The 27311-nt window shown below is 54.1% G+C and overlaps 2 protein-coding genes across 5 annotated transcripts; one reads left to right on the top strand and one right to left on the bottom strand.

Annotated features, from left to right (window-relative positions):
- On the bottom strand, positions 1–12468 carry ZNF623 (zinc finger protein 623). Of its 4 annotated transcripts, XM_039254182.1 has the most exons (3): positions 6774–6805; positions 5792–5982; positions 1–3813 (listed from the first exon to the last, which is right to left on the bottom strand). In XM_039254182.1, exon 3 carries the CDS (start codon positions 3735–3737, stop codon positions 2205–2207), a length of 1533 nt encoding a protein of 510 aa, XP_039110113.1. In that variant the 5' UTR covers positions 3738–3813; positions 5792–5982; positions 6774–6805; the 3' UTR covers positions 1–2204. The 4 variants fall into 4 exon arrangements, 3 of the variants coding, with proteins under 3 accessions (XP_039110113.1, XP_039110116.1, XP_039110114.1); XM_039254185.1 differs by lacking the exons at positions 5792–5982; positions 6774–6805 and adding an exon at positions 12394–12458; XM_039254183.1 differs by lacking the exon at positions 5792–5982.
- A 9191-nt stretch (positions 12469–21659) lies between these two features.
- On the top strand, positions 21660–26776 carry GFUS (GDP-L-fucose synthase). The gene is made up of 11 exons (XM_039254195.1): positions 21660–21775; positions 22728–22884; positions 23196–23310; positions 24444–24572; positions 24660–24733; positions 24930–25063; positions 25147–25211; positions 25584–25650; positions 25813–25892; positions 26079–26178; positions 26469–26776. The coding sequence occupies exons 2-11, from the start codon at positions 22739–22741 to the stop codon at positions 26522–26524; spliced, it is 966 nt and encodes a 321-aa protein (XP_039110126.1). The 5' UTR covers positions 21660–21775; positions 22728–22738; the 3' UTR covers positions 26525–26776.
- Positions 26777–27311: the final 535 nt, after the last annotated feature.

The following is a 27311-nucleotide window of genomic DNA, read 5'->3' as shown; positions in this document are numbered from 1 at the left end:
TACTTTTACACAAATGCTCATAGCAGTTTTATTCGTCAGATCCAAACCTGGAAACCCAAATTTCTATCAGCAGGCAGTTGGATAACAAATGGCTTGTCCGTACAACGGACACTACTCAGCAGAGATCCCGAAACACAGAACTACTTGGGTGAGTCTGTAAAACATGCCAAAGCAAAGCAAAGCAAATCAAGACACGCAGTATTATATACCATACGGGTCTGTTTAACGTGAAGGCCTACAACAAGCAAAGCTAAGCTACGCCGACAGAAAGCAGTTACTCGGGACTAGGGTGGGATTAGCTGGGGAAGGGCAAATGGCACAATGCTGTGTGAGAAAATGTTATCATTCTTCATTCTAATGGTGGTCACACAGGTATATGGTTTCTCAAAACCCCGTCCACTTTGAGGAGGCGTGTTACCGCACGGAGACTGCGCCTCATCAAGGCGACGCTGGTGCGCTGGTACTATCTCCTCTGTACCACGTGAAACATCTCTAGCGATAAGGAGTTTTCCAGAAGATGCAGTGCTGTATGCTCCTTTCTCACTTGCCCCCGGAGGCTTCTAAGGTTGCTGGAATTTAAGAACTCAAAATCTGCCCTCATGGGCAAAAAAAAATGGTTTATGTCATTTCAAAACTGGTTGATTTGGCTCATGTCAGAGAAAAGAAGTTGAGAGGCAACAAGTGTAAAGTTGAGTGCTGTCGGCTACTGTGCGGTGAAAACTACCAGAAGAGGAGTCTGCCGCCCCCCTGCACTGCAGGGTCCTCTCCCAGGTCACTCTCTTTCTTGAGCTGCCACGGCTCGTTCGGTCCCGGCGTCACCTCTTCTGTTAAGCTGTCCCAGACCCTCCATGCCCACCTCATCCCCACCTGACCGATGTCCTACACAACTGGCGGCTTCTGCCTCACACTTGCCACTGGGTATCACGTGTCTTCCCCAGCGGACCAAACAGCTTCACCTGCTTTCCCAGAGTCCAGCACCGGTCCTTCTAGATCACATCTTCAAATAAATGACAAAGTGAGCCAGAAAACCTCGCTCAGTGCACGGGAATGTGTGCCCCTTGAGTGGATGAGAAAGCCGCACAGGCAGCCCCGTAAAGACAGCACTCCCCAACAGCAAGTGCACAAGTCACGGGCGAGTTCTAGAGGCAGTAAGCATGAGGCACGCTAGTCCTACACTAGCTGCTGCTACAGCTTCCAAGTCAGGTACAAGGGGACATCAACAGGGTTGAGAGACCAGATACTTCCCGTGGACGGGTAAATTATGCCATCACAAATGACAGGATCCCCAAATTTAATATCTAGCAGTAGAGAAGGGACAGAGCAAGAGAGGTGCCAATCACACAAGATCTGGGGTGTGCTCTTTATTGCCTCGCACTAGATGCAGGGACACATAAGTCAATCAGCTGTGATCATGTCCATAAGGAAACAACAGTGTAAAAACGAAAGTGAGAGTAGATTTAAAAACCCTTAACTTTGATATACCAAAGAGTGAGCAGTAACGGAGTGCTCACTAGCCACACAAGCCCAGGGTTGGGGAGGTAGCTGGCTGAGCCCAGCACGACGCCTGAGGAGTTAGTCAGGTGTAAAGCAGACCGCACTCAAACAAGGACAGAGATGAGGAGGCAGGAGCCGCTTGGTTAAGTGGGAGTGTCGACCAGTGAGCGTTGACCAGTGTGTGTTGCCACGACACACACCACGTGGTGACTGGTTAAGGAGTGGATGAAACTCCAGGAAGCAAAAAGGCCTGAGAAAGCAGGACCGGGTGCTTGGGAAGCATCCTAAGGACAACAGGGAACCAATCTGTGACTTTAAGTAAGAAAGACCTTTCTCCAACTTGCCCTTTTAACGTATCAAAATTTACGAAGTAATATTCTCGTAAGTACTGAGATGAGGTTCATAGTTCTGCTTTAAAAAGGACTTAACTCAGGGGTGGGCTGTAGCTGGCAATACGATACAGAGCCTTCTTCGAGACCCAGCCCTTCCCCCAGCACTGTTCCAGCCCAGAGTCACTTGTGCAGTCTCGTGGCCCTCTTGAGGTCACACGCTCCTAGCTGAGGACAGCAGCCCAGCACTGCTGCATGGCGGTAGGGGACAGCCCACTCTGAAAGCAACCCTGCCTAGGACTTTGGGAAATGCGGGCACATCCCAAGTCACATGAATGGAATCATGTGGACTTGTGCCACTCCCTTCCAAACATCACTCACTCAGCGGGAGAAGGACTGTAAGTCAGCTGTGAGCACCCCCTGACCTGCAGACTTCTCGCCCAAATGTATGGTGGGGGTCTTATTCAAGGGAAGTCCCTCCTGGTGAACACCTTGATTATTTTTAAAGTTTGGGGTCGGGTTGAAATCTTTCCCATATTGACTACATTCATAGAGTTTCTCTTCAGTATGAATCTTCTGGTGCTGAAGGAAGTTTGACCGCTGAATAAAGCCTTTCCCGCAATAACTACATACATAGGGCTTTTCTCCAGTATGAATAATCTGATGTAGAAGCAGCTTGGAGCTCTGAATGAAAGCTTTCCCACAGTCTTTACATTCAAAGGGCCTATCCCCAGTGTGGATTTTCTGATGTTCAGTGAGATGAGCTTTCTGGAGAAAGGCTTTCCCACATTCCTTACATTCATACACTCTCTCTCCAGTGTGGATTTTCTGGTGTCGAATAAGGTATGAACTCAGAAAGAAAGCTTTCCCACATTCATTACATTCATAGAGCTTCTCTCCAGTGTGAATTCTCTGATGCTGAGTAAAGTTTGATGTCTGACTGAAACGCTTCCCACACTCATTGCATACGTAAGGCCTTTCCCCAGTATGGATCCTCTGATGCTGAATAAGCTTTGAGCTTCGAATGAAGGCTTTCCCACACTCATTACATTCAAAGGGCCTCTCTCCAGTGTGAATTCTCTGATGTTCAATGAGGTCTGAGCGATGACGGAAGGCCTTCCCACATTCCTTACATTCATACTGTTTCACTTCTGTGTGGATCTGATAATGTCGAATAAGGCTTGAGCTCCTAATGAAAGACTTTCCACATTCGTTACATTCGTAGGGTCTTTCTCCTGTGTGAATTCTCTGATGGCGAATAAGCAAGGAGCTCTGACTGAAGCCTTTCCCACACTCTTTGCATTCGAAAGGCCTCTCCCGGGTGTGAACTCGCTGGTGCCGAACCAGGTCTGAGCTGTGATGGAAGGCTCTCCCGCACTGCACACATCGGAATGGCTTTCCTCCTGCATGTGCCCTCTGGTGCTCGGCGAGTTCTGTGTAGTGAATGAAGTCTTTCCCACACATGTTGCACACGATGAGTCTTTCTCCTGTGTGAGCTCTCTGATGCTCAGCAAGGTGGGAGCTCTGGCTGAAGCTTTTCTCACACTGCTCACATCTGCAAGGTTTCTTCTCCCCAGTATGAGCAATCTGATGTCCTACAAGGTCCGAGTTTAATGGGAAAGTCTGGCCACAAGTCTCACACTGGTGGGCTTCTCCTTCCACAAGCTCTCTCTGGAGGAGGAGGAGGTTTGAGCTCAGAACTGGGCTTTCTCCTGATTTACTGCCCACCCAAGCTGCCTCTCCTGCTTGGATCTTCCAGTGGGTAACTGTCACCTGCCTGAAACCTCCCTCCTGAGGGGCACAGCTCCGCAGGTTCTGCCCTTCTGGATTTCTCAAAAGCCCCCCTAATTTGGGTTCGGGGAATGCCCCAGGCTCAGCGGCAGGGGGCTCCATCACTGTGAGTGTTTCTGACATTGTCTTAGGCAGCTTTCCATCCTCAGAAATTCAAAATCCAGAGTCACCTTTTTGTCACAAGTTCCTAGGTCAGAATCTGAAATAAAGGAGAATAAGATCACCTTTTGTCTTTGTCAACAGACAGGAATCTGCAGGAGCAAGTGGAGGATAAAACACATCCAAAGAGTGGGAGAGAGGAGCGTTCCCCCTGCTCACACTACCCACCCAACACACGGACACCCCAACGTGCATCTCAGCCACCTGCCTCACCCACTTGAGAAAGCTTCTCTGGGGTTCCACCTCCAACAGCCAACTCTGGGAACAGATTAACGGGCAGAGATGTGGCTTGGATTCCATTAAAAAGTTAAGACATATTTCCAAGGAAACAAATGTACTGACCTTGCCACCCCTCACTGTCCTCCCTTTCCTCTGTACCACGCTTGGATCCCATGGTCTGTGATACTGTATTTATCTTTGGTTACATATTATATTCATCTTCTTGTATATTAATCTTAACTCCCTCTGCCCTTCCTCTATCACATTTTCGTGGCAAAATCCCAATGTGGGTTAAATTCCACTTGCTTCCTGTTCTGCATCTACATCCACGCCAACTGAGCTATCTGTACATTTACAATCCCTTGCCTCACGGGGCCCTGAGGGCCACTTGCAACCTCTACTTTCCTTATTCTCCTACAAGACCACCCCTGCTTTGTCCTCTGTTCTCAAATGTCCAATGCTCCCTCCTCCCTCTCAGCTGATGCCTTGGGTTATTTCAGTAAGACAGAAGCAATGAGATGAGAATGCCAACTTTCTCCTACCCCATCTACAACCTACCTGTTTGTACCCACAGCAGCCCCTCCCTTCTTACATGGTTATACTGTCCTTGGAGAACATCTCTGCCTGTGCACTAAAACCCACTCCTCTCATCCACTCAATGACACCAAGCCTCCCCTGCACAAGTCTAGAGCTGGAATGTTTACAGCAGCACCATTCATAACCTCTAAAATAACCAACAGAGAGAGAGAGAGACTGAGAAGTACTCCTACAAAGGAGTAATACGTAGCAATGAAAAACAAACCCTGCTAAACACAAAAGCAAAGATGAATCCCACAGATGCAATGTTCAGCAGAGGGAGCCAGGTACAAGAGAGTTCATATTGCAGGAATGTTTATATCAAGTTAAAAAAAAACAGACAAAAGCAACCCATGTGGGAGAACTAAGACCCTGATGACCTTTATGGAGAAGAAAGAACTGGAAGGGGTGGATGGGCACAGGGGTGCTGACAGTCTACACGGCGCTCTTCATCCCACCAGTGTGTTCCTGTGGGAAAGCTTGTTCAGTCAGGGGTTAACACGTATAGTTGCCAGGGTGCCAGGCCCAGCTGCCCTGCTCAGAGTGATGCCCACTCCCACCCCCCACTTTGAAACCCTCACACTGGGAACCACCTGTAGGCAGGACTCTGCCTCCCCACAGGTCACGCCCCTCCCCTGGAAGGCCCACTCTTAGCTGTCCATCACTGTACGACAATGCACCACAAACACAGCACCAGAATACAGCACGTCTGTCATCTCACACTTTTGAAAGTCAGAAGCCCCGCCCAGAGTGACTGGGACCCCTGTTCAAGGTCACACAAGATGTCAGCCAGGCTGAGGTCACACCTGGAAGTGCTGGGAAACCTGTTTCCAAACTCATTCAGAGGTCAGTAGAAATCAGCTCCTGACAACCCCAGGCCGTTCCCAGACTCCTGGCCAGTTGTCACCTGGAAGCTGCTCTCAGCCCCCGGGGACGCCTGCGTCTTTCAGGCAGGAACAGTGAGGGGGGGCCCCGTGACTTCTCTTCTGCCACCAGCTGCAGCAAACTGCTTTCCAAGTGCATGCATGACTCGGTCAGTCCACCGCGAGCGCCTCCCCACCTGACACCGCTGACTCAGGACCTTAAACACAACCGCAAAGTCCCTGCAAGGCAGCTGGGAGAAGGTGTGTGCGGCTCAGGCTCAGGGACCTTGGACGGCCGTCTCAGATGCCACTACGCCACAGCCAACGCTTGGCTACTCACGGGAACCGGAGTGTCCTCACCTCCATCTGGGGCCTCCAGTGCTGTCCCAACCCCAGAGCTCCACTGGGAAGGGCCGCAGCCTCAGCTTTGGCCCCACTGCCCGACCCAGCCTTCCTCACAGATGCATCGCCGGAGAGCCGTACGCGGGAAGTCCACTTCCGGGGAGCTCCACCAAGGTGACCCCAAACAATCACTTCTTGAAGCCTCAAATCTGCACCAACAGGAAGCAGACTTTGCTGTGCAAACCTGTGCAGGGATGCCCTCCAGAGCCATTTCCAGTGTGGCCATCAAGGACAAGGACCTGCTTCTGCGGGCAAAGCTGTGGGCAGGGCGGAGCGGGAACAGGAGCAGAAGCAGAGGGAGTGACCAGGTCACGTGCTCTCTGGCCCAGGCGGGGCGTCCTTTCAACCCGGGGTTTTCTCTTTGATGTGAGCTGTAACTTGCACAGAGCACGCACATCTCACTGAACTCCTGGTGACACCCATTTAACAACAAAGGGCCAACACAGAACATTTCTGTCCCTCCAAGGGAACCACTTCTGTAAGTACCGGAGAGCTCTGCCCAGTTAACGGCTCAGTCAGCAGAGCCTGCAACTCTTGATCTCGGACATGTGAGTTCGAGCCCAATGCTGGGCACAGAACTTACTTAAAAATGAGAAAATAAGGGACGTCTGGGCGGCTCAGTTGGTTAAGCACCCAACCTCAGCTCAGGTCATGATCTCACGGTTTGTGAGTTCAACCCCCTTGTCAGGCTCTGTGCTGACAGCACAGAGCCTGGAACCTGCCTCGGATTCTGTGTCTCCCCTTCTCTCTGCCCCTCCCCCACTCACTCTCTGCCTTCCCCTCAAGAAAAAACATGTTTAAAAAAATGAAAAAAGAAAAATAAAAAATTCACTTAAACGAATTTATACATGCTTCTGTGTCTGCTTTTAATTCAACATGTAACTATTATTCGAATTATAACTCACAATCTTAAACTTTATTTATTTGTTTATTTACTTACTTATTTAGAGAGAGAGAGAGAACGTGAGCACACGAATTGGGGAGGAGAGAATCCCAAGCAGGCTCTTTGCTGTCAGCACAGAGCCCCACGCGGGGCTCGATCCCGTGAACCAGAAGATCATGACCTGAGGGGAAATCGAGAGTTAGACACTAACCCAACCACCTGCGCACCCCTAAACTCACCATCTTCAAGTGCACAATTAAGTGTTTTTAAGAATATTCCTAAGATTGCAACACCGTCACCATTGTTACTACCAGAACATTTTCATCACTCCCCCAAAAGTGCCTCCGCTTTGACTCAGAACTACGTCTGTGAAAGTCACCACTGTGGCGGCGGCAGCTCACGCTCACAGGTGACACATGGCACCCCGCCGCACCGACAGGTCACAATTCAGTCCCGCACGTCTCACGAGCGCCTCAGCGGTCTGGCGACTAACGCTGCCGTGACGACTCCTGTGGGCGCAGGTCGCTCCTGGCGGGTGTGCACCCCGGAGCGTGGCCATGGGCTCCCGGGTCCCGGATCTGCTTTCGTGGCCACCTGTCCAGGACACGTTTGCAAATCCCACTGCAGACCAGCAGACGGCGTGGCCGTGGACAGCGAGTGGGCGCGTCCGCACAGCGGTGCTGCTCTTTGGCCGGTGCGGACACCGCACCCAGCGAGGCCAGCACTCGCCTGAGTCTTGAGTAGGAAGAGCCGCAGCAGCGCCTGGTGAAGAAGGCCATGGCCGCCGTCCGGGCCGGAGGAAGTGGCTGGTGTGGGACAAGGGGTTGGGGGCGGACCGAAGACTGCCCGGCACCCTGCTGCCTCTGAGGGACAGAAACCCCACCTACAGTCGAGCCGGCACACGGCCACAGCAGACGGCTGCGCTTCCGAGAGCCCGAGGTCAGGCGGCCGGGCGCGACCCTGTGACCGAGATCCGGCCAATGAGGCGGGAAGGGAATGGATGTGTGTGGGGCCCCTACCGCCACCCACGGTGACACGTGGCTGTGGCAAAGCGGCCAGGCTCCCAGAGGCCTTGAGGGCCAGAGCCACCTACGTAGGCGGCCTGGAACGTCAAGTCAAGTCGTTTGAATCTGTTAGGGCAACTTGAGTGAGGCCTACGTAATGCTGGTAAACAACCCGAACTCGGGCGCGGTGCTCCCCGCGATGAAAGAGGAACCGAGCCCACGCACCACCAGCTGGCGCTGAGGACAAGGCGCTGGGCACAAGTCCGCGGGGGGCACTGCTGTCCGCGTGAGGCTCGCCGCCCGCGACCTCCCGGGCCCACTCACTAGCTTGCTTTAAAGCTTTCTTTCTCCTGCTTATAAAAATTCCTTTTAACTAGTTAGTTTTTTATTTATTTTTTATTTATTTATTTATTTTTAACTAGTTAGTTTTTTAAAGGCAGGAGGTAAACTATGCCAACAGAGAAAATGGAGACAATAGAAAGACTGAAAAAAAAAAAACCTAAAATTACCTTTAACCCTAAGGTTACCAGTTAGCATTTTCCCTCTGGTATTTTTTCTGCACTAGCATTTTTTTTTTAATTTTTTTTTTTAATGTTTTATTTATTTCTAGGAGAGAGAGAGACAGCATGAGCAGGGGAGGGTCAGAGAGAGAGGGAGACACAGACTCCGAAACAGGCTCCAGGCTCCGAGCTGGCAGCCAGCACAGAGCCCGACGCGGGGCTCGAACCCACGAACCGCGAGATCATGACCTAAGCGAAAGTCGGACGCTTAACCGACTAAGCCACCCAGGCGCCCCTGCACTAGCATTTTTATGGCATCAGGGCTACACGGCTCAGTTACATCCTGTTCTACTGGCGCATCACTTTAATTCTTAGCCATTACAAACATAATGCACACATTGCAGAAGTATTTCAAACAACAAACAAGTGTAGACGCTGTAGACACAAGGAAACCCCCACCGCGAGCTGTTCCCGTTATCCGCGTTCGCTCACACTCTGCCTGAACAAATGCCGTTACCCACGTCCACACGATTCTCAACAGTAAGACTGGGACCCCGCCACACACCATCTGCAGCCATGCCCCCATTTACAACACACCCTGGGTCGCTCCGGTCCGTCTACACAGATGTCACCTCGCTCTCTGAGTGGTTTCACCACCGTAGGTAGCCACCAAATCCCTATTCGGATCAGACACGGAAGGTACATCCATCCCTGTGCCCCTGGTGCCCCAGGAGGTGAGCTCCCGGAGGTATTCTGCCCACCTGCCTGAGGCTGTCTCCCTCCCAGAGATGGAGGGAGTTAGCAGGAGAGAAGAGCGGGCGAGCAGCACCCGCCTCGTCCTCTCCCCGGGCTGGGCCTGGGCAGCAGCACCCAGGGCTTCCGGGAGCCCGGCCTCGTCCCTGTTGCCCGGCAGGGAGGCGGCAGTGTGCTCCAATGCCTCACTGGCCCAGAGCTCAGGAGGCGAGGAGGGGTACTGTTTATTAGCGCCCCTGGAGCCCCCCAGGCACAGGGCCGAGCGCCTGACTCCCACTGTCTCACGCGCTCCCCCAAGCCTCACGAGGCAGGCGTTCCCTGGGTACTCGCTCTCGTTTACAGACGAGGAAACAGAGGCTAAGGGAGAAAGTCCATTGTCCAAGGCATTAAACTAGTAAGAAGCAGCGCTCAGGTTCAAATCTAGGTCTGTCCTCCTCTGGCGCCCATGTCCCCAACGCGAGAGCTGGTTTTCCCTTCCCAAGTCTCATCTGTCACTGTTACGGGATACTTTGCTTAGATCGTGTGGAGCAAGTATTGTAGAAATAAGCTTTAAGGTTAAGTCTTACTTTTCTTAATTAAAAAAGGTGGTAGTGGGAGCACCTGGGTGGCTCAGTCGGTTAGGCGTCCGACTGGCTCAGGTCACGATCACGTGGTTGGTGGGTTTGAGCCCCACGTTGGGCTCACTGCTGACAGCCAGCTCAGAGCCTGGAGCCTGCTTCAGATTCTGTATCTCCTTCTTTCTCTGATCCTCTCCTGCTCATGGTGCCTCTCTCTCTCTCTCTTTCAGAAATAAAAAACATTTAAAAAATAAAATAAACAAATAATTAAAAAGGTGGCAGTAAAATGTTGGGGTTTTGTCTGTCTTGAAAGTAACATCTTCTGATTTTCATGCTTAGAAGGAATGCCGAACTCCCTGCAAACAAGCTTTATTCTGTCTACAAGAAAACAGCTTTAAAAATGTGTGTCTTGGGGAACGTCGGTGGCTCAGTTGGTTAAGCGACCCACCTGGACTCAAGTCATGATCTCACTGTTTGTGGGTCTGAGCTCCGCATCAGGCTGTGCTGACAGCTCAGAGCCTGGAACCCGCTTCCAATTCTGCGTCTCCCTCTGTCTCTGCCCCTCCCCTGCTCACACTCTGTCTCTCTCTCTCTCTCTCTCAAAAATAAACATTAAAAATTGTTTAAAACAATAAAAATGTGTGTCTTTTAATGGTTTTCAGAATTTTTTTAAATGTTTATATTTAAGGGGTGGGGGGAGAATGCGTGTGCATGCCAGGGGCAGGGCAGAGAGAGAGGGAGGGAAAGAGAGAATCCCAAACAGGCTCTAAGCTGTCAGCACAGAGCCCGACATGGAGCTTGAACTCACAAACCTTGAGATGGGGTGCCCCTATAATTTTTTTCTTAACGTCAGAGAGCTATACTTTGCTCCGAATAAACATTTATCTGAAAATCAGCCTTTAGTTTCTGCTTAGCCGTTTTCCTCTGTGAATTCAAGCAAAATTGAATTGATTCGCTTTGACTTAAAGAAACCTTAATGAAATGAACAAAAAGTAGTAAAAATGCAGTACACCTCTGATCCCATGACATACTGAGCTAACATGACCCACCTTCCTGTTATAGCACATAGAACTTGCTGGATAAAATATGACACATGTAAATACACACTTGACGTTGAGAGAAATGAGAAAATCCTTGGTGTTGGAAATGGATCCTAACCTGGAGCAGGAACCCGTGAGCAATCCCGAATGGCTCTGGGGTGGAGAGGGAGGGGTGCCGAGGCAGGCACTGCACTGGTAAAGGGGTTCCATGGCCCTGGGCCCACAGGTTAGTCAGTCACTGTCTGTGGCTTATGGCCTAAAGCAGGAAGGTTTCCGAGCTTCACCCTTGGGAATGACAAGCACAAGGGGCACCTTACTGAGACATGAACCAGAACCCCTTGAGAATCGGTGCGTCTGTCACGATGAAGGAAACCGAGAACCTGGTACGTGCCTGTCACCATGTAAGGTGTCTTGTTTCTGGTTTTCTCATGTTCTCCTCACAATTACCCAGGAGGTTCAGGGAGGTGACTCGCTTCAGGCCACACTAGCTGCTAGCTGCTGCCTCCCCCTCCCCACCCCACCAACGGCCCTCTGGTTCCTGCTCCCTGGGCTCTGCCCCAGGATCCTGATGGCCTTCTCCTCTCCTGGCAAGTCCAGTGGCCTTACGCCAGTCACCTTCCCCGACCTGAGGCAGCAGCGGACACGCCTGCCCGCTCCTTGAACTGCTTCAAGGGCACTGCCCTGTTCCGAGTCAGCCGCTCCCCTGACCACCCCTTGCATCTGTGGCCCGTGACTGTTGTCTGGGCCTTCTCAGCTCCGTCCTCCCTCCACATCACCCCCAAGGCCTTTCCAGGAGCCAGAAATCCATCACCATCACTTCAGCAGAGGCCGGAGCCGCGTGCGCAGGCTTGTGAAAAAAACAGCAATCCCTCCCCCCACTCTCTCTCCCTATCTCCCTTAGGAGAGCCCCCAAGGTTATTGCTGTCCTTAATCAAGCTACGATACCACATCTCCAACAGGCTCAAAGGGTCCATATCTGCGGACAGGGTGCAAGCCATGCCCTGAAGACTAGGCTAGATGAACGTCTCCGATCTACGCGGCCAAGAGACACTAATTTCCATCATTCACTGGGACTTGATCTGGGGCGGGGAGGGGGGGAGCCGCGCCAAAGAGCGATTATGAGCATCATCTGTACACACAAACTGCCTCAGGCCTGCCTCCTGCTAACATTCCTGGGAAACCTCCGGCGTGCTCGTGGCCGAGGGTCCCGACAGCATGAAGCAACCGGCCTGTTAGGAGGTAAAATGTCCCTGACATCAGCAGTCAACCGCTAGAATTGATACAGACTTCTAGAGGGATGCGAACCCTTAGGAAAGAGCTAGAACAGCGGAGTCAACCACCTCTCCGCACCAGGGAACTCTTCAGGCTCAATTCCCTCCGCATGCTACCCTCGCCAGGCACGGGGTGCTGGCTGTGCGCCCCCCCCGCCCCCCGGCGCAGAGCCCCGCGGAGAGACAGGCTGAGAGCGCAACCGCAGCGCTGCCCGCCGCCCGCGCCTCCTGCCCCAGGTCCCCGCGGAGGAGCCGGCGGGCTGGAGCACCGCGACGCAGGGCGCTTAAGCTGGAGGCTCCACGGCCTGGGACCCTAGTAATTGCTCCCATGACGCTCCCTACGGAGAGGAGGTGCGGGCCCAGCAGCCGCGCGGGGGAGGCCGTGGCTGCGGCTCCGAGGCGGGCGCACCGAAGCCCCGGCTCCGGGACCCCCGCGCGGGGCGGGCCGCGCCCAGAGCCGAGCTCGGTGCCCACGACACCAGCCCGTCCGGGGGACCCCGCCTCCCCCGCGCCCGCCCCCGCGCCCACGTCCGGCGGACACGACCCACTCACCCGGCGACCAGCGGTGAAAGAACTACCGGCCGACAAAGCCCGCAGCGCCTCCCGCACGCCGCGGCCGGAAGTTGGCCGAGGCCCAGCCTCGAGAACTTCCGGGACCGCTCTAGGCGCAGCGGGGCGGGCGGCCTCTCTCTGGTGCGCACTTCCGCCTGAGCGCGTGCGCGCCGGTCGCCGCCGAAGCGAGGGCGGGCGTGCGGCCTCTGCGCTCCCGTATCCCGAGCACGGCCCGTCCCCGAGCGCCAGGGTGTCGTTGCCGGGGAGCCGTAAGGGCTGGCGTCGGCGCCGGGTCGAGCGCGGGGCCCCCCTTTGCCGCCGCTCCGGGACCCCCGCGGCGCTGGAACGCCCTTACCTGGAGACGGAAGCCGGAGCAGCCGGGGCCCCGCGCTCACCTGGCCGTGCGGCTCGTCCTGCAGATGCACTAGTGGCCTCTGGACACGGTCCCGCAGAATCGGCCCCCGCGGCCCCTGGAAGAGCGAGTGTCGCACGGCCCGGCAGTGCCCACGTGGCGGCGGCGGGCGGTCGAAGCCACGGAGACCCCGCGGTGTCGCGGGCGCTGGCGCCCCCCTGCGGGGACCGCGGGTGGAGGACGGTGTCGGGAGCGCGGGAGCGGGAAGCCCCCCCCCGGGTCCCGGGAGCCGCCCCGCTCGAAAGCGGGCGTCGGCGTCGCTCTGTGCGAGCGTTCTAAGCGCTCGCGGAGCAGGCGTGCGTGCCCTTGTGCGGTTGGCTGTTTTTACTCCGCGTTGTTTTAAAGTCACACCGTGTTAACACAGAATCGGGTGGCCCCCCATTCCTCCCGAGGGTCTCCGCCGTTCCCCGCCCGCCCTGTTCACCAACGGGGCGCGTGTTTTCCACTCTTCTCTATTGCGGGCCGTGCATGAGAGCACATCCACGGTATTCCCGTGTCTGAGCTCGGCTTTCTCTAGGCGACAGGCCTAAAGATGGGATTCAGTGTGCAGATTTTAGTGTCAGCGTGTTGCCAGATTTGCTTTCAGAGGCTGTGGGAACCTGCGCTCCGTCCAGCGCAGTGAGAGTTCGGTTCCCTGCATCGTCACCAACCCTTATCTGGCCTGAAATTGGCCGATCCGAGGAGTGAAAAGCAGCGTCCTGGTTCTTGTTCTCAAATTCAGTGAGGCCCAAGTCACAAACAAATGCAGTTGTTTTTAATGAACACGTGGGATAAATAGTTCTGCCAAACGTGTCCTCCTACGTGACTCCACAATCCAGGCAGAGCGTCGCCGAGCGTCGCCGTCCGAGTTCTGCCCGCGCTCCTCCCGCAGCCCTCGCGCTCCAGCTGCTTCAGAGAGAGACCTGATGGCAGTCAGGCCAGTCCTTCGTGGTTATTAGCCGTTGGAGCCTCTTGTTAACTTTGAAATGGCCTTGGCCCATTTTTCCACTGGGCTTGTTGTCTTTTTCCTGTTGACTTGGAGCTTCTTCGAAGGGATACAAATTATTTGCCTATTCCCTATACTGCAAACATCTTGCCTTTATCTTTCCATAGAATTACGTGTGCCCTTCGCTGACCGGGCACACAGTCCATTCCTCTCTGTCACAGGGCACTGACAGTGCTGTCTTCTCAGAGATGGCTTTTTTTTTTTTTTTAAGAGTTTTAAGTAATCTCTACCTCCAACGTGGGGTTTGAACTTACAACCCCAAGATCAAAAGTTGCCTGCTCCACCGACTGAGCTGGCCAGGTGCCCCTTTCCTCAGAGGAGTTTAACACTTTTACTTTCCATGTTTAGGCCTTCCAACCATCTGGAATTTATTTCTGAATAAGATGAGATGCTGGAATCTGATTCTTTTCCATATGGTGAGCCAATATCCCCATAAAGTGAGGTAAACATCCTGCCCTTTCACACACTGTCTTGTCAGAGAAAAAAAATGTCTTGAGAATAATTGTGTTGGAAAGAAATGAGGAGCCCCTGGGGGGCTCAGTTAGTTAGGGGTCCGACTCTTGATTTCGGCTCAGGTGATTATCTTGTGGTCATGAGATCAAGCCCCACATCCCGCTCCGTGCTGAGCACGGAATTCTCTCTCTCCCTCTGCTCTCCCCCACTTTCTCTCTCTCTGAAAGAAAGAAAGAAGAAAGAAGGAAGGGAAAAGAAATGAATGCTTCAGCCACAGTGAGTGGAGGTGTGTGTGTAAACTATGTGGTGATGGCCTCGTGATTCACAGGAAGTTACTTACACACAATGTACCGACACGCGATGCAGATCGTCAGCTGGCCGGAAAAGGAGCTCCCACCCACCCCTGTATAGGACTTGGCAGAGGTGCCTGTGTGATTCAGTCGGATCAGCATCTGACGCTTCATTTCGGCTCAGGTCATCATCTCATGGTTCATGGGTTCAACCCCTACATCAGGTGCTGTGCTGACAGCAAGGAGTCTGCTTATGACTCCCCGTCTCAAAATAAATAAATAAAAAAAAAAAGATTCAGGGAGCACCTGGCTGACTTGCTCGGTAGAGCATGTGGCTCTTGACCTCAGGGTCATGAGTTCTAGCTCCACATTGGGGGTAGAGATTACTTAAAAAATTTTAAAAAGATTTAGAAATAGGATGATGTTGAAGCTGAGGGGTCAGAGCCGAGCCAGGCCTCCCCAACCTTCAGCACCGGCCTGGGGCTGCACCCGTGAAGCAGGGCCCGGCAGAGGAGAGGGAGGCAGGCTAGGGGTAGAGCCTTTCCTAGATCAGCAGGGGCAGCAGGGCTGTCCTGACTGAGGCCTCCAGAGATGCCACGGTCACTCGGCACAGGCGCCCGGGAAACAGCGCGCGCTTAATCTCCAGCCTACCCACAACCTTGCTGGGGTTACATGGCTTCTCTTACAGTCCTGTCCCCTAGGAAGGGCTCTGCTGTGCGTGCCCGGGGAGGGGGGGGTGGCACGGTGGGAGGGCCCCTGACTTTGCTCACCAGGCTCCCGTGGGAGTTAATACCTGTTGACCACCCCACCCCCACCCCCGCCCCGGAGAGACTAGCTCTCTGATGCTGGAGTCTGGCTGCAGAGTCCTTGGTGGCATGGGAACTTAGCGGCAGATGACAAACACCTCAGAGGGGGACCAGCCGCACTGCCTCAGAGACCCACCCTCTGCTTGGCTGCTGGAGGCTGCCCCCTCCCTGCATTGCAAGGCGGACCCCAAGCCCACATCTGGGTTGTGATGACTATTGTAATAGCCAAGCCAGAGCAAGGTTTTGGAAGCAAAAGAAAATCTGACTGGGGTTGAGGAAGGACAATATTCACGAGGTGTGAGATGTAGGGAGCGTGGGAGAGTTCACAGTGAGCTGTAACAATCAAGTTCCAAAAGGGGCTGCACCCCTGGGCCCCCTTATCCTCAGCAAGGCAGGGAAAGCTTCCTGGAGGAGAAGGCCTCTTACAGATGCCTGAGTGGAGACAGGACTGCCTCTTTTAAAACATGGACAAGATTTGGGGGTGCCAGGGAGGCTTGCTTGGTTGAACATCTAACTTCGTCTCAGGTCATGGTCTCACAGTTCATGAGTTCCATGCCCACAGGACCCACTTCAGATCCTCTGTCTCTCTCCTGCTCCTCCCCTGCTCACATGCTCTCTCTCAAAAATAAAAACCAAACATTAAAAGAATGGACAAGATTTGTATGCTTCTAATTACAAAATGCTGATGAAAAATTAGCAGATACATCCCATGTTCATGGATTGGAAGACTCAACAGAGTAAAGGTGTCAATTCTCCTGAGCAAAGTAAGAGAGAGAGAGAGAAAGGAACTCTTCCACACTCAGATTCTTCATTATAGAGAGCACACTGATGGTCATGGGAGGGAGGAGTGGGGGGGAGGAATGGGGGAGGAGGAAGTAGGGGGGAGGAGTGGGGACACAAGTGATGAGGATGAAGGAGGGCAGTTGTCCTGATGACAAAAAACCCTCAATTCTCTTCAAATTAAAAGTTTAATGCAAATTCCTATAAAAATCCCAGAAAGAATTTTAGTAGACACAGATAAACTTATTCTTAAATTTATATGAACAGGATAGGCCCTAGAATAGCTAAAAATAATACATACGTATGTACTAAATAAATCTTGAAAAGGAAGAACAAAATGAGAGGATCATTCTACCCACTATTAAGACCTACTATATTGCTGCTTTGTAATCAAAACAGTGAGACCCTGGTGGGGGGACAGATACCGAGATCTGCGGGCAGAGTACAGAGCCCCTGCCTAGCTGATTTTTGACAAAGGTGCAGGAACAATTCAGCAGAGGCTTCAGTTAGAAATAATGATGGATTGACATTGGCTCATCAATTGTGAAAAAAAAAAAGTCAAATGTAGATTTTTTTGTTAAACTTTTGTCAGTATCATTAATGAAAAACAGTCCATCTCAAATATCTTTGTGTAGCACAAAGTCAAGAGTAACTCTCTTTGCTACTTGGGACCATGCTTTGCTCTTTGGGAACCTTACATTGTCTTGCTTAGGTCTTCAGGGCCTTCCAGTATCTAAATTAAATATACATGACGTCCAAAGTCAGCACTCTTAATACGTGTCCAAGGTTGATTACAAGGTCAAATGTGATGTGGTTTTCCAAGATGTTTCATCTTTGAGCAGATCCAGAAAATACAGTGTTTGATCTAGAGAATGTCATCGCCATCAGTGCAGTTAAAGTTAGGTCTCCCCGCAACATAACATGTAGCACAAAAAATGCTTCTGCTCTTTGGCCAAAAATTCTGGCTTGTTCACTTTTAACTTCTCCAACCATATCAGTGCCAGTAGCATCTAGTTGCCCTCAATAATTTTTTAAATCAATGTCTAAAACAGTATTTTGCTTTTCCCCAGTCCTTTCCTTTTTTTATTTTTTTTTTAATGTTATTTATTTTTGAGAGACAGAGACAGAGCATGAGCAGGGGAGGGGCAGAGAGAGAGGGAGGAACAGAATCTGAAGCAGCTCTAGGCTCCAAGCTGTCAGCATAGAGCCCGATGCGGGGCTCGAACTTGTGGACCACAAGATCATGACCTGAGCACAAGTCGGATGCTTAACTGACTGAGCCACCCAGGCGACCCTCCCCAGTTCTTTCCTTAAGTCAAACGTGTGTTTCATCTAGACTTAGATATATGTAGATCCAAGGGAAATATGAATTAACATTGCAAAATATTCCTCAGCCAGTATTGCAAATCCTGCATTGATTTCTGAGAACTCCTGAAATCACAGATTGGAACAGGAAGAAAAGCAAGAAAGATCTGACCCGTTAGTTAATTCACCTCTTTTCTTAATGAACCTCCGCTGTACAACCCACAGACATTCCTGCTCTTCAAAAAGCTCTGGGGATTTTCCCGTTATTTGTTGTTTTTTTTTTTAAATTTTTTTAATGTTTTATTTATTTCTAGGAGAGAGAGAGACAGCGTGAGCAGGGGAGGGTCAGAGAGAGAGGGAGTCACAGATTGAAACAGGCTCCAGGCTCTGAGCTGGCAGTCAGCACAGAGCCTGACGCGGGGCCTGAACCCACGAACCGCGAGATCATGACCTAAGTGAAAGTCGGTCGCTTAACCGACTAAGCCACCCAGGCGCCCCTCCCGTTATTTGTTTTTAAGTTTATTTATTTATCTTGAGAGAGAGGGAGGGAGGGAGCAGGGGAAAGGCAGAATCTGATGCTGAACTGACTGAGCCATGCACGCGCCCCAACAACCAACATGTATTATCTATAATGATGATCTTCAAAAAAGGAAACCAAAACATTGATGAGTATTTTACTGATTTTACTAATTTTGAAATGGTTCAGGTTTTGACTTAAGTGAAAAGCTTTTTTTTTTTTAATTTTTTTTTATTTATTTCTAGGAGAGAGAGAGAGAGAGACAGCGTGAGCAGGGGAGGGTCAGAGAGAGAGGCAGTCACAGACTCTGAAGCAGGCTCCAGGCTCCGAGCTGGCAGTCAGCACAGAGCCCGACGCGGGGCTCAAACCCACAAACCGCGAGATCATGACCTAAGCGAAAGTCGGACGCTTAACCGACTAAGCCACCCAGGCGCCCCTTTTTTTTGTTTTTTAATCTTGAGTTTTTGGGCACCTGGGGCTCAGTCAAACATCTGACTTTGGCTCAGGCCATGATCTCGGGGTTCATGGGTTCAAGCCCTGTGTTGGGCTCTGTGCTGATGGCTCAGAGCCTGGAGCCTGCTTTGGATTCTGTGTCTCCCTCTTTCTCTCTGTTCTTCCCCTGCTTATGCTCTGTCTCTCAAAAATAAATGTTAAAAAATTAAAAATAAAAATAAAAAGCCTTGAATCTTATGCTCTGATTTAAAAGGTTGTTGAAAGTAAGTCTAGGGAAATGGAACTAAAATGGCTAGCAGAGAAAAAGGTGAGGCAGCCAGAACTTAGGGTGGAAAACTAGATGTATTACTTGTGTCATTTGTGGAGCATCATTTTCTCTGTGCCCGAGATGTGGCCTCAGTCGTGCTGACTGCTAATTCTGCTAAAAATAACTCAAAATCAGGGTGTTTTTTGATTTAGCCCAGAGACAGTACATCTTGATGAAATATGGATCAATTTTGACCTTGAACCTCTCCCTGCCTAAGACACATCCTGGGATCTGGGGATAAACACTAAAGGAACTGGGTTCAAGCTTGAGCAGATGTGGCAGCTCTAAGAGAGAAGGCACACGAAAGGTGCTCACAAGAACGGCCTTTCCTACAAAAGAAAATCAATTTTGAATCCGTGCTGCCTCAGCTACTTGATGTGAACTGTTACTGGTTATTTATGGTATTTGTAGAGCTGACTGAACCCTGAAGAGAGCTAAGGTTGATAAGTCCACTTTCAAAGGGATTTGAAAATAGATTTGTTTAATTTTAGAGAAAGTGTTTTTCTAAATGGACAGAAACAGAACATGAAACACACAAGAGTCACATTCCAATAAATATGTGAAATTGAAACAGAAGAAAAGTTTGCATGACCATGAAGGAGAACATTCTCACAAAAATAAACCCAAATGTAATTTTAATAGAAACGACTTTTTAAAAATGCTTTATTTATTTCTGAGAGAGAGACAGCATGAGCAGGGGAGGGTCAGAGAGAGAGGGAGACACAGAATCAGAAGCAGGCTCCAGGCTCTGAGCTAGCTGTCAGCAGAAAGCCCGAGGCGGGGCTCAAACCCACAAACCGTGAGATGATCACCTGAGCCGAAGTCAGACACTTAACCGACTGAGCCACCCACGTGCCCCTAGAAACGATTTTCTGATTGCTACAGATGAAAGTATAATACCAATTAAAAAGACCTGTAAATAGTGGTGCCTGGGTGGCTCAATCAGTTAAGTGCCCGCTTCAGCTCAGGTTGTGATCTCATGGTTTGTGGGTTTGAGCCCAGTATTGGGCTCAGCCTGGAGGCTGCCTCAGATTCTGTGTTTCTCTCTCTGCCCCTTGCCTGCTCGCTTTCTCTCTCTCTCTTTGTCTCAAAGATGAATAAACATTAAAAAATATTTTTTAAAGTGTAAATAAGTTGAGTGTCATTTGCTACTTTTGGTTTTCTTTATCGTATTTCAGCTTATAAAACGTGAAAGAGCTTACAAAGTATTGCACTGCCATAATAGCCGGTAAATGACACTCTGTGGGGTGGGGGGTGATGACTTTAAATCTGAATTAAAGTATTTGCTAACATTTTCTGCAATCCCAATACATTATCATATGCAACCCTGTTACAGTGTGGGAACATGATATGTAAAAATCCACAGTCCATTTCTGAATCTAAGTACTGCTTTACGGATTTTTATTGTTGGTTTCAGCTGCTACGGGCTCAGCAAAGCAGTTTCTTCAAATAAAGCAAACTGAAAAACAAAACAAAACATGGGGCGCCTGGGTGGCTCAGTCGGTTAAGTGTCCAACTTCGGCTCAGGTCACGATCTCACCGTTTGTGGGTTCGAGCCCCACATCAGGCTCCAGCTCAGAGCCTGGATCCTGTTTCAGATTGTGTCTCCCTCTCTCTCTGACCCTCCCCTGCTCATGTTGTCTCTATCCCTCTCTCACAAATAAATAAAACAGTAAAAAAAAAAAAAATAAAGCAAAACAAAACAAAAACAGAAAACTGCAAAGACTTAGGAAAGTCTGTGACTTGGCACTGCAGTCAAAAGAACACAAATTATGTGACGACTTGTGATTCTAATAACATGGTTAGTAACTGGTGAAATGTAGACAAGAAAACTAAATTATATAGGATGACTATGCAGTAGTGTGGGAAGTTCGGTATCTTTCTTTTTAATATTTATTTATTTTGGGATCGTGCAAGTGGGGGAGGGGCGGAGAGCGAGGGATAGAGGATCTGAACCGGGCTCTGGGCTCTGCACTCACAGGCAGACAGCAGAGAGCGACCCTTGGGATCATGACCCGAGCGGAAGTCCAAGCTCAACCGACTGAGCCACCCAGGCACCTCACATAGTCTCTTTACAGCGTCTAGCATCCAGACACGTGTAATTATTCACCCGTCTCTGATGGTTTGCTTATTTCCAGCTATAGAAAATTTGTTTATTTTCTATAGCTAGAAGTCAGCAAATCAAAAGTTTATTTATTTATTTAAAAATTTTTTTTTATTTCTGAGAGAGAGACAGCGTGAGCAGGGGCGGGGCAGAGAGAGAGGGAGACACAGAATCCGAAACGGGCTCCAGGCTCTGAGCTGTCAGCACAGAGCCCGACGCGGGGCTCAAACCCAAGAACCGTGAGATCATGACCTGAGCCGAAGTCAGATGCCCGACCGACTGAGCCACCCAAGTGCCCCCAAATCTATGGGTATTTTTTAATGGGATATATTTTCATAATATGTTGTCAAGGTCGGAGGGCACAGCACATTGTTTGCCAGTGTGTTGGCAAGGTCGGGTGCTGTTAAATACCTGCATTTAGAGAGAAGGCCCGTGGGCGGCCACGCGACCTCCCCCCCCACCCCAAGCCGGGAGGCCCAGACCCGCCGGTCCCCCAGGCGCCCGAAGGGCGGTGGAGAGCGCGCCGGCCGCGTTCAGCGCTCCGGACCCGGTAGCTCGCGCCTCAGCCGCCGAGGCCCGCCCGCGGACGGTCGCTGTCCTGAAGCCGCGGCCGGGCGCCTGCCGACCCCCCTTCCTGAGGCTGCGGCGTTTCCGCGACACTCGGCCTCCGCGCCTCTCCCACCACCACGCGCCCAGGCGGAGCAAACGGGGTCTCTCAATCCCCTACCCTGAGGCCGCAGGGAGGCGGAGCACCGAGAACTACGTTTCCCAGGCGGCTGCGCGTCCCCAGACTCCACTTCCCGGCAGCGCCCGGGGCGGCCCCGGGACTGCATTTCCCAGAGTGCCGCGGGAGCGCCCGCCGGGTCCCCGCCGGTTCCGCCCCCTCCACCTGGCCCCTGCACGCTTCGGGAAGTTCAATCCGCTGCCGGAAGCCGCTCTTCGGGAGACGGGCAGGTGGGGCAGCGCACAGGTGAGACGCCGCGCCGGCGCCGAGGATCCCGCCGGGGACCCGGCGTGGCGAGCTGCGGCCCGGGCCCTGGCTGCTTCGTGACAGCCGCGGAACCCTGAGGGGTGTGCGGACTCCGAGGGCGTGGAAGGGGACCCGTGGGCATGGAGGTGTCCCGGGGATCTGGGAGAAGATCGGGGCGTGGGAGGAGTCCCGGACGCGGGGGTGTTTCCCCACTGACCTGCTATTGAACTGCAGGCGCGGTCGGGAGCGGCGGATGTCGCGGCACTATCCCCTCCGGTTGCTGCCGGCCATGAGGCCGTGCAGCTGGCTCAGAGCCGTCCTGTAGGGGCCCGAGCGGACTTCCAGCCCCTAGGCTAGGGTTCTCAAGGGTGGTGCCCTGAGTCTTGTCTGGTTCTGAGCCGGAAGTGCCACCTGCCTAGAAGGAACTAGGCTGGCAAAAAGGCTCCCCCGGACCAGCTGGCTGCCAGTGGGCAGTGGACTGCAAACCCTGCCCCTTCCTTGTCTATGGCATGTGAGCTCTGGCTGGGAGTAACCTTCCTGATACGGGCCAGGATCCCCCAGCCGCAAGATTGTCTGCCTTCCCACTTGTCTGCCCGTGGTGTGCAGAACGCCCAGTGTTCCTTTTCTTGGTCCAGTATGAGTCTTCGGTTGGGCCTACGGGGCAGTGCCTGCGACCCAGGCTTTCTTGGCTGGGTGAGACCCCCCAAGACCTCTGTGCAGTTCTAGGCAGAAGGCTCCCTAGGGAATGGGGTGGGGAGGAGGAGGCTCAGGCCAACTGGGTCTCTCTGGTCCCCCGCAGGCTCTCTCTTCTCCCCTGGGGGTCTCATCCTGTCCCACTTGCCCCAGCAAACCCTGGTCTAGCCCTTGGACAGTTGCGTGGGGCCCAGTGCTAAGGGCAGTGACATCTCCAGGGAGTGGGGTTCCATCGGCCTCCCACCATTTGCCCCTGCAGGTGCAGCCAGCATGAGTGAGCCTGGGGGGTCAGTGCGAATCCTAGTGACAGGTGGCACTGGGCTGGTGGGCAGAGCCATCCAACAGGTGGTAGCAGATGGAGCCAGGCTGCCTGGAGAGGACTGGGTGTTCGTCTCCTCCAAGGATGCTGACCTCACGTGAGTGGACCCACCCCCGGCGCACACTCACCCACACCTCTCGAGACTCAGAGCTCCAGGCAGGCTGTCCCTGAGCCTGGTAGCCTCATGTCCGGGTCCTTCCTGCCAGGTGGCTGGCCTGGCTTGGGTGTGTGCAGCTCTGTTCCTAGGCAAACATCCTCCTATCTCTTCCCGGAAGCCCACGCCTCACGCCAGCCAGCACCTGCGCTCAGCACTTCGCTCTGTGGCAGCCCTTCCTGCCGTCAGCCCTGTCCACCCCTGCCCCCAGTACCCCAGCCCCGGGTGCCAGTTCCTGCCCTGGCTCCTCCCAGGGATGCTGCGCAGACCCGAGCCCTGTTTGAAAAGGTGCAGCCCACACATGTCATCCACCTTGCTGCAATGGTGGGGGGCCTGTTCCGGAATATCAAATACAATTTGGACTTCTGGGTAAGTGACAGGGCCCCGTGGAGCACTGGGAACTTCTCGTTGGCTTCCCGTGCTCATGTGTCGGCCCCAGGAAGTCTCTGCAGGTCAGGGCTTGGCACAGCCCGGTGGGGGCAGTCCCTGTGGGGTCTCCCGTGACCCACAATTGCTTCGTAGGCAGATGGGTGTCCAGGGGGGTGGGACACTTGGCCCCACAGGAAGAGCCATGGACTGACGGTGGGACGGAGGCACTGAGAGAAGCCAGCCTCTGCTGTTTGACTTCGATAGGGTTGGTTCCTACCCCTGAGTCCTCCAGGCCTCTAGACCCTTCTGCTCCCCAGACTGGTCCAGCTGCACTGAACCAGGCCCAGCATGCATCCTGGGGCGCAGAGGTGTGAGCTGGGCTCTGGGTCTGAGGCGTCCGGCCTGGGGGCTGGGACGTGGCGGAAGGGGCAGGAGGGGGCAGGGCTCTGCCTCTAGCCCTGGGCCACGCTGCGCCCCTGACGCTTGGCCCCACCATTGCTGGGCATCTGGTCGTGATGGCACAGGATGGCAGAGCCTCAGGTCAGATTCTGCCCAGGGCGCCTCACCCCAGGGCTTTCCCAGTCTCCGTGCCAGTTGCCCTAGAGTGCCATTGTCTCTCCATCTCCAAATGCCTGGGCCATCTCCCCGCCGGGTTCCCTTCACGGGTCTGGGGAGGGGTGGGGCTGCCCAAGGCTTCACTGCTACTGGCTGGTATAGTTGGGTAGGCTCCTGGGGGGAGGGAGGGGAGGTACCCCTTCTCCCCACCCTTGTCCGGGCCACATTGGGCCTGCCCCCAGCAGCCTGTGCCAGGGAGGCCCCGCCCCGAGCTGGGGAAAGTGGTCCTCTCCTCCGGCGGCGGCCCCACCCACAGCCCCAAGGGTGGGGTGGGGGCAAAGGACTGCCTGCTAACAGGCCTGGAGTGGGGCATGGTTTCTGGAAGGTCTATGCTTGGAGGTTTTGCCTTGCCCCAGGGAGCAGTTAGGATAAACTGGCTCAGGTGCTGCTCTCGTGGGAGAGGCCAGGGTGTCCCCGGAGGAGGCCCTGCTTCTGTCCCTGGAGGAGCAGATAAGGGCTGGGGTCCTGTCTAAAGGGGCTTGAATCTGCCCTGCCCGCCCCCTCCCCCCCGACGCCAGAGGAAAAACGTACACATCAACGACAACGTCCTGCACTCGGCCTTCGAGGTGGGCGCGCGCAAGGTGGTCTCCTGCCTGTCTACCTGCATCTTCCCGGACAAGACCACCTACCCTATTGACGAGACTATGGTGAGGGGCGGGGCCAGCGGGGAGCCGGCGGGGGCGGGGCCAGCGGGGGCGGGGCCAGGAAAGCAAAGGCTCGCTCTGCTCGCCTAGATCCACAACGGGCCTCCGCACAGCAGCAATTTTGGCTACTCCTATGCCAAGAGGATGATCGACGTGCAGAACAGGTCGTCCGCCTGCGGGCCCAGCTGAGGCCGGACAGGCAAAGGGAGGAGGGCCCAGTGGGCACCCTGGCGCGCTCCCATGCTTCGTGCCCTCTCTGCGGGCCTCGGGGTTTCCACCCCTCGGAGGCCCGGGCGGGTGTGGCGCGTGTGGCGGGGCGGCGGGCGTGGCGGGGCCGGAAGAGACGCTGTGACCCCGCAGGGCCTACTTCCAGCAGCACGGCTGCACCTTCACTGCTGTCATCCCCACCAACGTCTTTGGGCCCCACGACAATTTCAACATCGAGGATGGCCACGTGCTGCCCGGCCTGATCCACAAGGTGCACCTGGCTAAGAGTGAGTGGCTGCTGGAGGAGGCCCCGGGGAGGGCGCGCGGGGGTGGGGGCCCTCTGACACCTGCCCTCTCCCTGACTCTGCAGGCAGCGGCTCTGCCCTGACGGTGTGGGGCACCGGAAAGCCTCGGAGGCAGTTCATTTACTCACTGGTGTGTGCAGGACTGGGCCTGGCTCTCCACTAGAACGTTCCCTGGCCTGCATGCCGGCTGTGGGAAGGCCGCAGTGGGAGGGAGCCCCAGAAACGAGTGAGGGTCCGGCCTGAGCCTCTGGAGGAACAGTCACTGGTCCTTGATGGGTCCCCACAGGTGCCTGCGGCCCGCAGCGGTCGCTGGGTGCAGCTCTGAGCTCAGGGATCAGGCTCTTTCTGTTGGGTGGGCTGAGCTGGCTAAGAGGTGCCCAAAGGGAGCGACCTCTGGCCCGAGGGGAGCCCAGGCTGTGCCCTCACCGAGCAGGGGCGCTTAGGAGAGGTGGCCTGTGGTTCCAGGTGGCCGTGACTTGTGCCCTTTGACCCTAACTTCCAGGACCTGGCCCGCCTCTTCATCTGGGTCCTGCGGGAGTACGATGAGGTGGAACCCATCATCCTGTCAGGTGGGCACCCTGTGGCCCCTCTGCCACCGCCACAGGGCGGAACCCCAGCCGTGCTGAGAGCGGCTAAGGCCAGGAACGGGAGTGTGGCGGGCGGGGGGCTGGGTCACTGCAAGGCCGGGTGGAGGAGACCTCACCTGGCTGTTGACCCTCCTCTCCACACAGTGGGTGAGGAGGATGAGGTCTCTATCCAGGAGGCAGCCGAAGCCGTGGTGGAGGCCATGGACTTCCGTGGGGAGGTCACTGTATCCTTTGGTTCTGGGGCAGGGCACGGTGGGGCTGATGGATGCAAGTGGCCCTCCCTTGGCAGCTGGAGAGGAGGGTGTTCTTCTGTCCCCAAAGCTACCCCTGCGAAAGGCAGGTTCAAGGGCAGGCTGTGGTGGGGGCAGGGGGAGGCGCTCCTTCTGCTGTGACCTTGACCAAGCACCTAGTTTGATACAACCAAGTCAGACGGGCAGTTTAAGAAGACGGCCAGTAACAGCAAGCTTCGGACCTACTTGCCTGACTTCCGGTTTACACCCTTCAAGCAGGGTGAGCCCCCTGGCCCTCCTAAGGCTCTCCCACCCCATTCCTCAGGACCTCCTAGCCCTTCCTTCTTGGCTTTGGGTCACCCCCGCCCCCCCCCCCCCCAAGCATTGGCCTCCTTGTTTGAGCTGAAGACACCCTGTAGGTCTGGTGTTGAAACCCTTGTCAGGGAGACAGGAGTCAGAAGGGTGACTGCCTATGTTGCCGGGCTCTCTACCCTCCCCGTCTCCTCCAGTGGAGGTCAGTGCAGCCTCAGCCCTCACCTGCCACCACCTGTCACCTGCCCACCTCTGCAGCCGTGAAGGAGACCTGTGCCTGGTTCACCCACAACTACGAACAGGCCCGGAAGTGAAGTACAGTGTGGGAGCAGGCGCCTGCTGTCCCCGAAGCCCCAGAGGTGACACCCTCAGACCCTGCCAGCACCCTGGGCCCACGTTCTACCCCTCTGCCAGGGCGGCTCCGAGCAGCTGTGTGGCGTGGCCACTATTTATGTCTGTCCTCAGGGAAACCAAGGCCTGGCCAGTCCCCTGGTCCTACATGTGTCCATTTCTGATCCTGCTCTCCCGTTCCCTGGGAGCCAATAAAGTCTATTTTCCCAGGCCTACCCCCAGCAGCTCTGTGCCAGCTGTGTCCCTCCCACCACGGGCACTCACTGCCTCCCTGAGCCTGGCCCCAGGACCCACCATTCGCCCACTGGCTGCTCAGCCTCAGAAAGTGCCAGGCCAGGGTGGCCAGCTGTCCCTGGAGCGAAAGGGCAGAGGCGGGCGTGTGGGTGAGACCCAGGCAGGCTGCAGGGTGGAAGCAGTGGAGAGTCAATGGTGGGGGTCCAGGGCAGAGCACCTGTTAGTAATCCCAGCTGATGCCCTGGCCACAGCTCAGCCTTTCCACATGAGGTCACATGCCGGCCTGGGTGACTTGAACTCCCAGGGCCCCAGGCCTCTGGGGAAGGAAGCTGCTCTGTCCTGAGTAGGCATGGGATGGATCCAAGAGGAGGGGGTGACTGGGATCCCGGGGGAGAGCGGAGCCAGGCCTGCCCCTCATGTCCCTAGCCATCAGATGGCAGCTTATGATGGGGCCTGGCATGCCCCTCTCCCCTGGACAGTAACGACGGTGTCACGAAGGAAGACCTGGTGGGTAGG

This window comes from Hyaena hyaena, unplaced genomic scaffold (assembly GCF_003009895.1).
Source record: "Hyaena hyaena isolate Hyena2069 unplaced genomic scaffold, ASM300989v1 scaffold_474, whole genome shotgun sequence".
NCBI lineage: Eukaryota > Metazoa > Chordata > Mammalia > Carnivora > Hyaenidae > Hyaena > Hyaena hyaena.
Note: the sequence above shows the minus strand (reverse complement) of the source record. Positions and strands in the feature narration are given on the sequence as shown.

Bases quoted from the DNA above. Each gene is read 5' to 3' on its own strand.
- ZNF623 (XM_039254185.1), bottom strand. From the start codon at position 3,737: ATGTCAGAAACACTCACAGTGATGGAGCCCCCTGCCGCTGAGCCTGGG.
- GFUS (XM_039254195.1), top strand. From the start codon at position 22,739: ATGAGTGAGCCTGGGGGGTCAGTGCGAATCCTAGTGACAGGTGGCACT. The intron at 23,311-24,443 runs GTAAGTGACAGG...CCCCGACGCCAG, and splicing joins AATACAATTTGGACTTCTGG to AGGAAAAACGTACACATCAA. The intron at 24,734-24,929 runs GTCGTCCGCCTG...GTGACCCCGCAG, and splicing joins ATGATCGACGTGCAGAACAG to GGCCTACTTCCAGCAGCACG.